This window comes from Tachypleus tridentatus, chromosome 8 (genome assembly GCF_004210375.1).
Source record: "Tachypleus tridentatus isolate NWPU-2018 chromosome 8, ASM421037v1, whole genome shotgun sequence".
In the NCBI taxonomy this organism is placed as follows: domain Eukaryota; kingdom Metazoa; phylum Arthropoda; class Merostomata; order Xiphosura; family Limulidae; genus Tachypleus; species Tachypleus tridentatus.
The window spans coordinates 45368770-45384438 of record NC_134832.1 but is presented as its reverse complement, the minus strand read 5'-3'; the positions used below and the strand labels follow the sequence as shown (position 1 = coordinate 45384438).

The 15669-nt window shown below is 31.8% G+C and overlaps 1 protein-coding gene across 3 annotated transcripts in view; it reads left to right on the top strand.

Moving 5' to 3' along the window:
* LOC143222331 (E3 ubiquitin-protein ligase SHPRH) overlaps positions 1-15669 on the top strand; it is a 70419-nt gene that overhangs the window by 19278 nt on the left and 35472 nt on the right. For all 3 annotated transcript variants that reach the window (XM_076448739.1, XM_076448740.1, XM_076448741.1), the window contains exons 5-10: positions 993-1275; positions 5410-5551; positions 5814-6536; positions 11582-11822; positions 14174-14377; positions 14833-14996. In XM_076448739.1, the coding sequence (XP_076304854.1) occupies positions 993-1275; positions 5410-5551; positions 5814-6536; positions 11582-11822; positions 14174-14377; positions 14833-14996 (1757 nt within the window). The remainder of the gene's footprint in view (positions 1-992; positions 1276-5409; positions 5552-5813; positions 6537-11581; positions 11823-14173; positions 14378-14832; positions 14997-15669) is intronic.

Sequence of the window (15669 nt, the reverse complement as noted above, 5' to 3'; positions counted from 1 at the left end):
AAAATGTGTGTTAACATCATCTCACAAAGAAATCTTTTCAGGAAACCTCTGTGTTTACTGATTCACATTCTCCTCATTAAGACACACACTCCAGTGATTCCTGCACAAGAACTTATAAAGATCCTTCATGAAAGCACATTCTTGAATAAACCATATTCATCCTTATGAAGCTTTGTACTTGAGTGACCCATACATCTTTTAATAGTCACCTCTAATTACTAATCTATCTCCTCAAGAAGTCACACTGCCATTCTACAATTTTTTCTGAAAGTTACATACATCACTAATTACTAATCTATTTCCTCAAGAAGTCACACTGCCATTCTACAATTTTTTCTGAAAGTTACATACATATCCCCACCACCAACATAGGAAACTGCATTCAGAAGTAGCTAAATTTGCTATTACTGATTTATAAAACATCTAAAGTTAAAGAACTAATGTAAGAACACTTTTCATTTGTAGATGTTCTTGTCTTGCATCATTAGAAATATGTTTATTACAACTACTAGAATGAGATAATTTCAAATAAGGGGTTTGCATAAAAATTAATTAATTTTTGTTGAATGTTTGTTAGATACAAACATGGGATGGTACTCATAATTTTTATGGATTAAATATTCACATTTTGTATAGTATTCATGTTACATTTTAATGTTAATAAAGTATGTAATATTACAGTTGTATTTGTAAACATAGGTAAAGTAGTTTTGTTCAATTTTTGCTTGGCCACTGAGCAAGAAAGAAGAAATATGGTGATAAATTTTGTGCTTCATAATTCTCTTAAGAGTAAATTTATGTTTTGGTATCAGACTTTAACAAAAAACTCATTTTTGAAAATAATGTTTATACTGAAACTACTGGACTTTAGTGAGAACTTAGTAATGAGAGTAGGTCATTGTATTCTGATTAGACTATCTATTTTTTTAAATTTCATTGTTGTCGTTGAATATAAAATGATCGTGATCACTAAATTGTTTTGTGTTTTGAAGTTTATAAGGACCATCTTTTGAAGGAAAGACAGGATGTAGAAGCTTTGTATTCTGCTGTTCGGAGTCTACAAATTTCTGATGAGATAAATACAGAAAATATTAGTAACGTTGTCCAGCATCCTCTTTTGGTTCCAACTTTGCGACCATATCAGAGAAGTGCTGTCAACTGGATGCTTGAAAAAGAACAGAATAACTCTGATGTCTCTTCTAAATTGCATCCTTTGTTTATCGAGATTCAGACTCCATCACAGAATACCTTGTATTACAACAAGTATGGAGGGTTGTGAGTACTACTGACAATTGTCTTTTTATATTTTAATATATAAACATTTGTAGTACAGGTCAGTATAGGAAGAATACAGAAAATAAGAATATATTTTGTATTAGCTTTGATTCTTTCTATTGATGTATGCTTATTACTTAGTTGGACAGAGACTGAAGGACCATTCATTGTGGAATGTATAAAGTAGATTGCTCAATATTTCATAAACTAAGTTGTACTGCTGTTGACCCCTTTCTATTCAGCATTTTCTCTTTATACTGTTACATCTACTCTGCTATTAACCCAGCATATGTACATCATATGTAAGCATTTCATAATAAATTAATTTAAAATGTAAAGTAGGTTTTTGTAATATGCTTTGTACAACACTGCATATCATAGTTGACAAAAATACATTGTAAACTGACACAAAGTTAAAAATGCATTATTGGATTAAAAATTATAGGGAATAAGCTTCCACATTGTAACAAATAACTATAGAGTTTAAATTTATTCAATAAAAAGTTTTGTTTAATTTTATATATGTAAATTTTTTTTTCAGAAGGAAACATAAGTATTTATGAATTTTCTGATTATAACACACCACTCATTCCCAGTAGGAAAAAAAAAAATCTGCATAATTTTGAATGAAACAGAGTCAATTTGGACCTTGTAACTTCATTACAAGTATATTTTTGTCATTTACAGCCTATTTCTGTTTCTAAATTGTGATTGTTGTGACTTGATACAATTGCCTACATATGCAAAGTTAAAGTCAGTTGGGACTTCAAAAAAAAGTCTAGTGATATAAATACATTATAAAAGTATCTCATATGGGTTTGTTTCAACTGTATAGGCTAATGTGGCTTAAAGTTCAGTGAAGATTCTTGTAGGAGTGAGAATCAAATAATAAATGCTCAGCTTGGTGATATGTTATTACTAAACCTTCTGATATTGTTAACTTCCTCCACAATTACAGTGGTTGCTTTGTTTTAAGATTGTATAACACATGCCTTATCATTTTGTATGTCATTTAAATTATATTTTGTTATGATAGAAAAATGTTTTTTGTGTAAAAAGGAAAGTTGAGAATTGCTAGGCATAGATAATTTAGTCTTTGACTAAATCTTCTGCATTTTGCCATTAATTAATGTACTGTCTTAATAAAAATCCAGAGCCATAGTGTTTTTGAGTTGATTATTTTATTTTTTGAACATAATGTCATACAGTTGACAACAGTTTACTTGGTGATGACCACATGAGTGGTTGAAGCATTGTTATAAAGTTAAAGCAAAGAAAATAATTCACTCAAACTGTTGTGTGTCTGGACTTTTATTTAAAGTATATAATGGATGCCCTCTCCTTGCAACAAAGGTCACCATTTGTTAATGTGTGTTAACACAAGGTTTTATTGGTCTAAGTAACTGCTTGAATATGTAAAGAAATGTGTATAAATTAATATAAGATATAGGTTTAAAACTTCTGTATTCTAAATGAAACATTAAAATTAATAATAAAAAAAGTTGACCTGCTTATGTATTTTGGTATGTTAAAAAAAGTTACTCTTTGTGTGCATCAATGATGATAAACCCTAAAACTCTGTGTGGTGTTTTTCAAATCAACTTTGAGATAAAACTTCATTAAAAATGACAAAAAATTTACAATTATTTAGGAAGACATAAGAATTAGTAATTTAAATCTTCAACAAAGGTAAGCATTGTTGTTTCTTGAAAAGAACTTTTCACAAAGAAATGTTTCATATTTTTATAGCTGATATTTAATTTTTACAAATAATCACATATAAAATGAGATATTTTATATAAACTACACAGGCTGTAGAAAGTTCCCCTCAAATACTTTTTTTCCATTAGTTTGTTTTTTAATTTTTAAAATTACAATAAAATGGTATGACAGGTGTATCAGATTGATGCACTCTGGTGTTTAAGGGCTAATATGAATATAAATAGTTTTTCACTCCAGTTATTTTGTTGCTGAATATTTTCAGTTTTATACTGAATGAAAGTGTCAATAATTGGTATAAATCTAAATGCTCACATTTTATTAAAAATTTATGAATTAAATACTATTTTACCTTAATACAGTACTAGTGTTTTTTCTAATGTGATGGTAAATTGTACATTTTTTAGATGTACCATAGCAGTTCATAGAATGGCTGAATATTTCAAGTACAAACTTTTAGCTCATAGTTTCATCATCTCTTCACTGATTTGAGATCAAATTAAAGAGTTTGAGTTTTCAAGCAGAGATATCAAATTTTTTGCTTCATGTATTTGACAGCACCCAAGGTTTCATAGAAAATTTACTCTAATCCTGCCTAAAGTAATTTCAGTTTGAAAGTAGGCTCTTGGAAATGTTGATGAGGGGTTAAATTTAATCAACTATACTTGGCATTTACACTTTATACTGCTGGTGCACAAAATATAGCTAATAAAAAGGAAAAAAAAAGATTTCTTAGATTAATTCTGATACAGTACTTGCTTTCTCTCATAAGATTAGTTATTCTTGTTTGGTGCTACCCTCTAACTCAAATTTTTTTACTAACTCGTGCACAAGCCTTGCACTTTCCTCTGTTGGAATTGGAAGTTTCCACTGCTGATTATTGAAGTTCCTCTCATTTGCCCTTCTTTTGTTTGAGGCTCATCTAGGGAACTCAGAGGATTTTCCAGTGGCAACGTCTCCATTCTTACTTTCTCACCAGTAATCTTTGACTCTGAACCTGTTATTGTGATTTCTTTGTTGATAAGACATTTTGGATTGTTATGCCTTATTTCATGGATTCTTTGTACATATGACCCCATTATTTTGACATTACATTTTTATCATGTTACCAGAGCCCTTGGTGTCTAGGGTCTATTCAGTTCCATGATTTTCCATCTTTTCTGTTCCAGTGATATATTTGTTCCAGGCTACACCACTCGTGCCACCATATTTTGTCTACCAGACCTTTCCTTCTCTCTCTTTACTTTTTTTTTTCCTGTTGTGCCATAGTTCATTGTTTTTCTCAATGATGTAAGGCACACCAATCACAGTTTTAGAGTTTGCCTAGTGTTTCTTAGTTCAGTGGGAGCTTATAAGTTCCCTTTATTCATCAGTGGAGCCATTATAGATCTCACTGAGACCTCAGTCTCTTGTCATGTAGTTGCTTTATCCATTTCTTACTCTTTCTGCATCCAGCATACCTGTTTCTTTCTTCCTTCTTCGGATCCCAGATCATGACTTATCCCATCTTGCTCCATTTGTTTATGTCCCTCAGTTCACCAGAGCATTCTATCTTCCCTTCAGTGAGCCTTTGCTAAGGATCTTTAGATACAGTGTTTATCTCCATATTCCACCTCAGGCTTGTGGCATGTGTTAGTAAAAAAAAACGTTTTCAATTAGAGGGCAGCACTGAATGAGAAAAGTTAATCTTGTGAGAAGTACCTATTGGAAATACATTTTCAGTATATGAAAATTACAGCTTTAGTCTAATTCTACCTAAAATAATTTAAAGTACCACCACTACTGAGAACTCCCTCTTAATATATTATTTGTTTCTGCTTTTTAAAGCTTTTATTAATAACATGTAAAAGAAATAAAAAATAATTGTTTTGATGCAGTATATGGAACTAAGTATGTAGTCAAATATGTGTGTATATGTATATATATATATATAGGAGTAAAGAATTGTATGGCTTGATTCACAAATTCCATATTTTTTTAGGAATTGTACCAATATTTTATATATATTGCATGATAAAACTTGGTTAAATTATCTAAGGACTAACAGTGTAGTGACAAAAGTGATGTTATGTGTAATATCATAACTGTTTAAATCTAGAGGCTTGGAAGTTATTATTATATTACTAAGGTTTGTTGTCTTGAAATAGTCAAAAAATATGTTTAAAAATATTATAGTTAACATTTTAGACAATTAAGAAGATAAAGGTTTTATATCATGGTGATGGACACCACAAAAATGTGGAAAATATTTATGAAATTTAGAAAAAGGCTGAATGAGTGGATTTTCTTTATCTGTCAGGAAGCTTTCTTTTCAAATAATGTTTCAATACTTCCACTCCATTTTTCATTTCTGTGTAAGTATTGCTAAATCTGTCATTTACTGAATTATAAATAGCCTATTTTTCTCTCTCATAGTTTTGTAGAAGAGAAACCTTTGGAACTGCCTTCTTACCCTGGTGGAATTTTAGCAGATGAAATGGGTTTAGGTAAAACTGTTGAAGTTTTAGCTTGTATCCTATGTCATCCTTGGCCTCAGTTAAATGTAATCAAGCACAAGGTTAGTGTAAGAATACAGATCCTGCCATCTGGTATTTAAATTTTACTTTACAGTTTTAGTTAGAGAAAAAGCAAGTTTTATACATGAATAAGTGAAGAACTTAATGATTGTCATATTTATAATTTTGTTACAACATTTTTCTTTATCCTAGTAATATTTGTTTAATTTCATCATATTTACAATCAGGATTATGTAGTTTTTATCAAAGCAGAGTTTATGTATGCATTGGGGAAAGATGATTTAAAATATTTTATATTGCTAGAAAAGTAAAGAAAATGACTTGGAAGTAATATCTGAGATCTGTCAAGCTGAGAGTGAGACACTTGAGGTGGTGGAACCAGGTACATTAAACCATCATTCATCAGTTGCAGATGAAAGTAACAGTTATAGCATAGAAGAAGCTGCAAAAGGATCTGAAAACAGAGTTTGCTCCTCCATTGTAACTGAGTCGTATGTGAAGAAGGAAGATGTCGAATGTTATAGTTGTCATGACAGAAATAACTCACAAGATGATTATCTTAATTCATCATCTGTTAGAAAGAATATCCTAAGTCAACAGTTTGTCCAGTTAGTAGAGAATATAACAGAAACAAATACTACAGGCTATTCTGATAACAACCAATGTTATGCTAATGATGAGATAGAAGATAACAAAAAAACTTTAAGTAAAGTGAACACTGCTCAGAAAAATATCAGGTTAAATTCTAAGAACGAAAAAAATAAAAAGGATGAATTTAAGGTGCATGAGATGAGCTGGGAAAAAGTAAAACAGAACTCAAAAAGTTTTATTGTAGATGAAAATTTAAAAAAGAAACAATATTTTGAGTGCATCTGTGGGTCACATGGAAGTAAGTACAACACTAAAAACAAAATTCAGTGTGAAAAGTGTGGTCTTTGGCAGCACCCAACCTGTGTGAAGTTCAACATAGATGACATTGGAGTTATTCCTTTTTACTGTCCCCATTGTTGGGTTGATTCTTCAACAGTAAGTTATACATCTTTGTATAGTGTACATTTAATACATATATTTGAAATTATGTTTTGGTAAAACAAAATTTGATTGATGTTTGTCCCTGTGAAAGTAATGTAGAGTGTTTACCATAATGTTTTTTTTTTTTTTCTTTCTCTTTTTCACATAATGCAGCTGAAAGTATAAGTCCATTGAGAATGTACAAAAATAAGGCAGAAAGAACAAACATTTATTTTTGCCTCAGAATGGGAGTGAACCAGTGTTTAATTATTATTTGTTGATAATTTTATTATTTTATTAGAAATTGGAAAATTCCTCTCATAGTCCATTCACTTTCAAGTTTGACAGCAGTTATGATATTGTTTTATACTGAGTAGTGAACTTGCACATTATCTTGCAGTACAAGGTAAACTTGTACCTTGTGAAAAACTTACATTTTCAATACGATACTTCCCTCTACTTGTTCATTGCTGCCCCCTACATGTGAACTTTTTCTTTACATACGCCACAAGCCTTCCATTCATTTTTATTGGAATTGAGTGACCTCATCATGTCCCTCATGCAAATCATCATGTATCATCTTTCAACCAATAGGTGTATAGTGTACTCATGTGACACATGTAACTACCTCTTTGTACATTCATCAAACAATTACTTCTTGTTTGGCAGAGATTCATTTAACTATGTGTAATGTTCCAGGCACTTTCAGTTTCTTAGCTGATCATCTTTTCCCACCGGAAAAAGATTTATCTGATGGAATGGTCCTGAATCACATGCTACTCCTCTTTTAGTCTCCAGTACCTCATTCTCAAGCTTTGGCTCTTAATGCCTTCAACCAAAATTTAATTCTACAAATTCTATTATGTTTATCCTCCTATATGATTACTTCAGTGGGTGATTTACCTAATCTGCACCACTCCATGCTGAGTCCTTCTGATAACTCCCTATTAGCCAGTGCAGCTATGTTTTTCTCATTTGCACCAACTCTAATTTTTCTCTTCTGTACCTGACCTTCCCTGCCCTTGAGGATATTAGATTGTTTCCATCATGTTGTTTTCCATTTGACTCAGTCCATATGTTCCTCTTCCATGGAGGGGTATCAATGGAAATGGAAGTCTTTTACACATGGTCCCATTTTCAAAGATCTCCAACTGCTTGACCTACTGTGACTGGTATGTGAAAAATTTCTTACATGGCTTTTTGAAGAGGGGACTTCAGCCCCCATAAGTTTGGGTTATTGGACAGCCTTGTCCCCTACCTTTCATTTCTTTTCTTACTGTAGAGTCTTTGTTTTACCTGTCCTTACCATGTTAATCTGTTTCTTCCAGATTCATTGTCCTCCTTGACAACCTATTCTTCTAGACTGGGATGTTAGTGTGCTCCTTCATTCATACCTTTTTCCTCATGTTCTATGCTTCACCTTTAAATGAAAGAGTATTTCATTCTCCTTTTGGTCTGGGTTTTTCGACAGTCTGACATGTTTGACATTGATGTTACATGCACACTTTACCACTATATCTAACTTTTCCTTTGTATAGATCATTCTTTCCTCCCACAAACCTCAACAATACTTGAGGGTAACTCTTCCTTTTCACATATTTCCCTTTCCTATATCTATCACCTCTATTCTTGTCTAGATACAGATACACTTCTTTGTCTGGTGCATGCTCTTTGTTACTATATTGCCTGCATGGTTTCCTTTCATGGGTCTTGTTTCCTTTTCTTTATCCGTGGGAAGTCTTCATTTACATATTTATCTTTTTATACCCTCACCAGTTGGGTTGGCCTTTTAATCTGGTTGGCTTATTCCTCATTGTCCCCTTCTCAAAGGAATTTGTTCAAATTAATTCTCATCAAATTTGACACCACACCTTTTCCTTCAATTCTTGTCTTTGTCAGCTATAGGAGGAAATCCTGCAATTGGGCATGTGGACCACACTTAACATATTAAACTCACATTATTTACGTCGTATTGTGGCTTTTGCTTCCTCAGGTTTTTACCTTTCATTGTGGCTATTTTTCAAACTCTGGAGTAACTCTAAGACTGTATAATCCCCATTACACCAATCATGCTTGCCTTTTCAGTCATGAGGGCATTATAATGTGACACTCAATCCCACTATTCATTGGTAAAAGAGTAGCCCAAGAGTTGGTGGTGGGTGGTGATGATTAGCTGCCTTCCTTCTAGTCTTATGCTGCTAAATTAGGAATGGCTAGAGCACATAGCCCTTGTGTAGCTTTGTGCAAAATTAAAAAAGAAATGAAGACTGGATAAGTCCATGTTAATACTTCTTTTCATTTCAGGGACCTGTCTTTCATACATTCATTACATAAATTGCACTCTGTGACAAATAGTGCCTAGCCAATTCCAAATCTTCACTGTACAATCATGTTGACTTATGCTTTCATTTCATGGCTTTACAGTGCTCACCATTGACATGGGGTGTTTCAAAGATTGCTTGAAGGTGAATAACCTTAGTGTTTCTTCATAAACTTGCCTGTTCTGGACCATATCCACGGACTTCATGGGTAAAGCAAAAGGGGATATCTGCCCATTCCTTTCATATCTTGATTGAATAAATATGGATGCTTTACTTTTCAAAATAGGGTTTCATGATTACCTGTTGCGGTGTCTCAGTTGATGGCATTCCTCCAGACACTTATGCATTTTCATTCCCTTTTCTACAAGTGGAGTATAGGGGTTCTTACCATTTACTAGTTCCAAGCCACTGGGATGATTGACCATATAGGCACTCTGCTGAATATGTTCTACACAAGGAAAGAGAGAACCATTCAGTATAGAGCTGGGCAGTGGTGTTCTGCTGGCATTGGGGACATTCTTTCCTTAACTGTGCATTATAATGTTACTAAAGAGTGAGACATCAAATTGAAATTTACCTTTTCATTTGAGAATCCTCATCTTTTTCCTATGGTTTGGTTTTGGATTTAGAGTGTACTAATAAATATAAGTCCTCATGCATGTTGAAAGTTGTCTACCTTCCTCCTGCAGTTGTACTCCTGTGTTGTGGGTTGCAGCAGTGGTAAGGGGAATATTTTCAGTTCTATCCTTCATGTACCTTTGTCTGAAGATGTTATTGCTTATCAGATTGTTCTGGTCAGTTTCACTGTTGATGGATATAGTATACCTAGCAAGTACTATCTGTCTTGCCCTAGCCATTCTACACTGTGATGCTCATCTTTTGTTTACCCAGTTTTCACTTCAGGGATTGACTTGTGTTTATCTATTTAGTAGTTCAGATACTTATCTTTTCTCAACTTCCTCTCACTTATATGTGCTCCTATCCTTCTTCTGTCCCTTTTCTCCACTCTTTATAGAAATGGTGCAGTTCCTATCTTCATATCTTCTGATCTAACTATCTTATCTGTGGAGGTATCCTTCAGATGTTTTTGGGGGATATATTTATTCTTCCTTCATGCTGGCCCCTCCTTCTTAATCAGTGTTGGATTTTAACTAATCTTTGGAGTGGAGGGATGCACTATGTTGAAAGTTATATTTTTCCTATAATGAAAATGTATTTTCTCTAGGTACTTCCCTTCACCAACTCTTCCAATATTACCATTTTCTGCCAACTTATGAGGTGATAGTTCCATGGAGGCACATAGAGGGAGTGACTTTTGTCACATGAATGTACTATGCTCTTCTTGGTGGAGAGGTAATGCACGATGATTTATGTGAGAGACATATTTTAATCAGTAAGGGGAGCAGAAGGCTTGTGGCATGTATGAAAACAAAGTTTGCATATGTGGGCCATCAGTGATTAAGAATAGCTAATGTTGTGAGAAGGAAGAAGTACCTATCAAAAAATCAAAAATGCATTTTTAGAATAGGAAAATTGTAAATTTAAATGGGTCAGAAAATTCTAAGTTTTCTATGGAGTTAAAAACTGTATGACTGATGAGGAATAAAAGTGTGTAATGTTTTGTGTAATTAAATAGAATACTTAATGGCATTTACAATCACAGAATACAAACAAAGTTTTGTGTAGGTTAACAAATAAAATAGGCAAGGACATTAGGCATTTCTTTTCTGTTTTGGAAAGTAATACAAATTTCAAAATTTATCTGAAGAAAAGTCAGTCAGGAAAGTAAAACTAAACTGCTTTTGTTTTACACTAATTTTGTTTAACATATTTTCAACTAAACAGGTAATTATATATAGTCCCATGGTTTAGTAAATGGTATTGATGTAAAAGAGCTGACCAAATTTGAACTGGCAAAGCACCTTAAAAGGTGACTTTGTTTCTATAAGTTATTTAATGGATGTATCATGTTTCTATTTTGTTTGTATTTACAAATGTTTGTGAAGTAATTAAACATCACAGAAAGTGTTGAACATTATTCAGCAAAGACTTTTCTGGTGTTTGACTGTCGGCTGATAAACAGGTGTATTGGTATTTAGGCTTTTGGTTGCTACTGAAGGTTCCCATAGGATTTACACACGTGTGTGTATGTATATATACATTCCACAGAAAAGGTAGCTTGAGTGGCTCAACAACAGAACTTTTGCAAAAATTAAAAAGCAATGTGTGTGTGTGTGCATGCTTACATATTTTGTTTATGACCAATGTGTGTAACTTATACAAAATTGAAAATTGGGTCAAAAAATGTTTCTTGTGGAAGGAGGGAATGACCTAATTAGGTTAAGCTGGAATTCTGGCTCCTAAGAGTAACTACCAGCCTCTAAATATTAGATATTTGGCATCTCAGTGTAATATTGCTGATTTTATATAGTAAGAACATCCAGTGATTTTAATAAAATTTGTAATAATATTGTTACTCTAAAAAGAATTGAAAACTAATTGTAATCATTATTTTGTGTTACTTCTTACATGTAAAATTCAACAAAATATAACTGGATGAGAAAAAATCTGTTATTTTGAGAGTTAATGGGTTATGGGTTATGAGATGCTCTAGCATTTCACAGTCACTAGTTCATTTACTGAAGTTGACAAAAGAGTTTAAATTAAGCTTACCAAAGGAATTTTTTCTTTTTTCTTAACTTAAAGATAGTTTGAAAAGAATTTTACTGCAATTTCTAGGAGCCCGTAGAGTCAGGAGCAACCTTAATTGTTTCTCCTGCATCGATCAGTTACCAGTGGCAGGAGGAGATTGAAAAGCACATTAAGGATAGTCAACTCAGAGTTCTAGTGTACAGTGGAGTTAATAAACAAGGGTTTGTACAACCTCAAGAACTAGCAACCAACTATGATATTGTCCTGACAACTTACGAAACATTACGACGAAAAGAAATTGATTATGTAGATCTTCCTCATAGCAACAGTAAGTTTATGTAACTGTAATTATTGTTAACTTTCATTGTTGGTTAAAACATGGCATTCATTTGAGTCATCTGTTTCATAAGACTAATATTGTGAGAAAGGATGTAGAATGGTAAAAATAATACAGAGAATTTTAAAGAATTGACTGTTTATATTTTTCTGAATGAAAAAGTTGAAAATAAAATCAGTTACATTGTTGTACTGAATATAACATGTAGTTTGGTTGTGGAGGATCTCACCAAAAGATCAGACTTAGTAGTAGAATAATAACTTGCTGTGGTTGAAGAGTTTCTTTTTTGTTTTGTAAATTTAGTGTATTGCATGAATTTTAAAGAAGAAACAGCCTTAGATATGAAGATTTTATAATATGGCCTCCCTCATCAGTTCCTTTTGATGATAAACAAAATGACTAGTTTTGGTGCAAGATAGCATCAGGTGTAACATTGAATGCATTTTTTTGCAGCTTAACTGTGGAGCTACAGAGCAGAAAGTCAAACTCACCACACACCCTCCTTTCAGATCTGCTCTAACACAAATTGCCACTAATTATCTCTGAAATTTGTCTTTACATTATTTGTAATGAAAAGCAGAGTTTAATTTATCAAATGATATATAATGCTACCTTGTTCTAAATAGAGATTTTTAGTTATTTTACTTTCAGATTCAAAGTTGCTATTGCAAGGTTCAAATTGAATAGCTAAAAGAATTATTTTTAGGCATTTATCAGTTAAGTTATGATAGTTTAGGACATTTTTTGCTTTGAGTGTGCTATTAAATGTATATTTCAAAAAATAAATATTATTTTAGTTTCAAAGAACTAGTGTTAAGAATCATTGGAGAACAACACCAAAAAAATAAAGTCAATTATAAGTACTCATTTTCTTGGTTTTGATTTATATTTTTAGTTATTATTGTAAAGGTAACTAAAGTGTAAAAATCAAAATCTTATTTGGTTAGGTAAGCCTATATAAGGGGCACAAAAGTACAGTTTCTTCATGATATGTTCTATTGCCTGTTATATGTATGATCTAAGATTTTTGTAATTGAAATCTTAAATAATTTTTATTTGAAGAACTAACTTTGTTAAAAAAAAGTCAGACCTAGCTCATCTATGGTTTGATGTTGCAGAGATTGTGTGGGTTATGTACTTTGCTTGTGTGGTTTACAGCTGTGTTTATTGGTTTTGATATGAAGGTTAGTGCTTAAATGTACCAGTAAAATCATCACAAATTTACAGAAAATAGATATGAAAAGGTTAACAATTAAAACTTAAACAAGATCTGTGTAAATAAGGAAATTTGTGATGACAAGAAAACCCACTTGAAGAGATAATTATATATGTAAATAAAGAAACAAGCATAAACAAATGCAAAATTAAAGAAGCCTTACTTATACAACAACTCAAGCCCAAAATAATCCAATACAAAGGAACATCTTTATACCTATATTAATAAACATATCCAACACCTAAGCACGCCCTCTACATTCCTACCCTCAATTTTACAACCGCTTTCAAACATGTGATCAGCTATTGGTCAGTAACCCTTTCTTTCTTTGTGAACCTGATGATGACCAAAGAAGGTCAAAACATTGTTCGCTCTTCTACATGGTGCTTTCTCTACCCATACCAGCCTTTTAACACGTATTAAATAAGGAAAGTTATGCATTAAAAGGAGAAAAAAAAAAACATTACTACTCTTATTTTATAATTTACAACTTTTTCATTTCAGTTTACATTGATCTTGATTTTGTTAAAATTAGTGTTAGGATTTGCATAATAGAAGATAGAAAAATTAGGAGGTAAACGAAAACTTAAAGATAAAAAAAAGTGTTATTATTTTTATCAATTCAAATGAATTTGCAATCAGACTAGTCACACTTAATAAATTCAGAAAAATTTTTAGTGAAAGTTCTTTATTAAGAATTATGATCTTTTTTGTGTACAACCATTTTTTCTTATTTACTGAAAGTGTGCCAGATTTTGTGAAGTTACACAAACTAAACTTTAAAGTTATGGTAATAATTAATTCTCTGGTACAGAGATGGCTCATTGAATTGACCCCATACATAAAGTGTTAAGTTAAAAAATTTACCATATGAAATAGTAATGTTTTTTTACTTACTTACAAAATTTAATATGAAAAAAAGGAACACTTGGACTCTCAAACTTGGAAAACGAGAGAGGAAGAAAGAGAGAATTAAAAGAAAGTTATGATGACTTGGTTAAGAAAATAATATAAAACTTCTAGTGAAGAAGCTTCAGAAGAAAGTAAAAAACAAATTAAATGTATTTTGAAGTCTAATTATAATTAGTGATAAACAGTTAAACTGATTAATGTTAGTATGTCTAAGGTCAAAACGGAAGACGGTTGAGACATCCAAAGCGGTACATGGCTATCCCATCCCCAATCATTGCTGTTCAGTGGTGGAGGATTTGTTTGGATGAAGCCCAGATGGTTGAATGTGCTACTACTAAAACAGCAGAAATGGCACAAAGACTGACGGCCATCAATCGCTGGTGTGTTACAGGAACTCCAGTTCAGAAAAATATTAATGGTATGAGTTGTAAGCTTTTCACAGGATGTGTTTTATTCTTTAGATAAATAATTGTGAAAAAAGTGGTAATTTCATTAGTAAAAGAGTACCTTGTTTAAATGTAATGTTTTAATACTAAACCATAACTGGAGTGTTTCATGTGATTTCTGATTGGAGATTTCTAGCGAAACTGCTTTGATTGTTTTATTATCTTAATGAAGCTTTGGTTTGATCCATTTAAAACTTGTAATTTTTTAAAGATCAAATAACTGTATCATCATATCTATCCTCCTCTTTTGTCTGTATATTTGGTTATTTTCACAGATCAGCTCAGAGACATAAATTTTTGCTAAAATAGCCTTTTTTCATATTTTTATTTGACACAACAGTGAAGTAGAAAACAACTTCTTATATTTTTTGCTGTAAATTATAAGTGCTTTAATTGCAGCATAATTATTTTAAACCTGTTTTTGCAGACCTCTATGGCCTATTACTCTTCCTTGGAAAAGATCCTTACTGGGTAAAGTTGTGGTGGCAGAAAGTTTTGTATGAGCCATATTGTGCAGATGATAAGATCCCACTCATCCAGACTCTCAGTCAGTGCTTTTGGAGGAATGCCAAGAAAAATGTTTTGGATCAGGTAGATTACACTTTAGCCACTATACTTAAAATTCTTTTTAGCATATACACGTATATTAAATTGTAGTTACGTTAGTTTTCTGAGAACATCTAAGTGATACATGAGAATTTTTAAGTACAGTAACTAAAGATGGTGTTGTAAATAAGTGTATCTAGATGTCTATTTTTTTTTCTTTTGGTATGTTTACGAGAAAAAATAATTATGATGAAATTTTAATTTCATATTGTTAAATAAATAAAAGAATGTTTTGTGAAATAATCTCACCAAAACACTTGTATAATAAAAAAACAAAAAAAAAAAATAGTCAAGTTAGAATAAATGGACCAGTCATATAAAGATGTGATATGTACAAAACAAATATTCAGTATATAAGAATTTGTAAGGAATGAAGATTGATTTGTAGTATCATGAACATTAAAATTGTTTTTGGTGAAACTGTGGATCTCAACATCTGGAGAAACCAAAGCACCTTGTAACTCTGAAAAATAAACTGAATTACAGCTTATATCACTATTTATGTATATATGCTACGTATGCTTCCGTGTAAGAGTCACTTTGAATGAATACTGAATTTAAAAAAATGTTTTTTATAAACCTTTAATAATGTTTGTGATTTCTTTAACTTTCTTGTTTAAATATGCTGAATTCTTATCACTTTTGTGAACTTAATGTT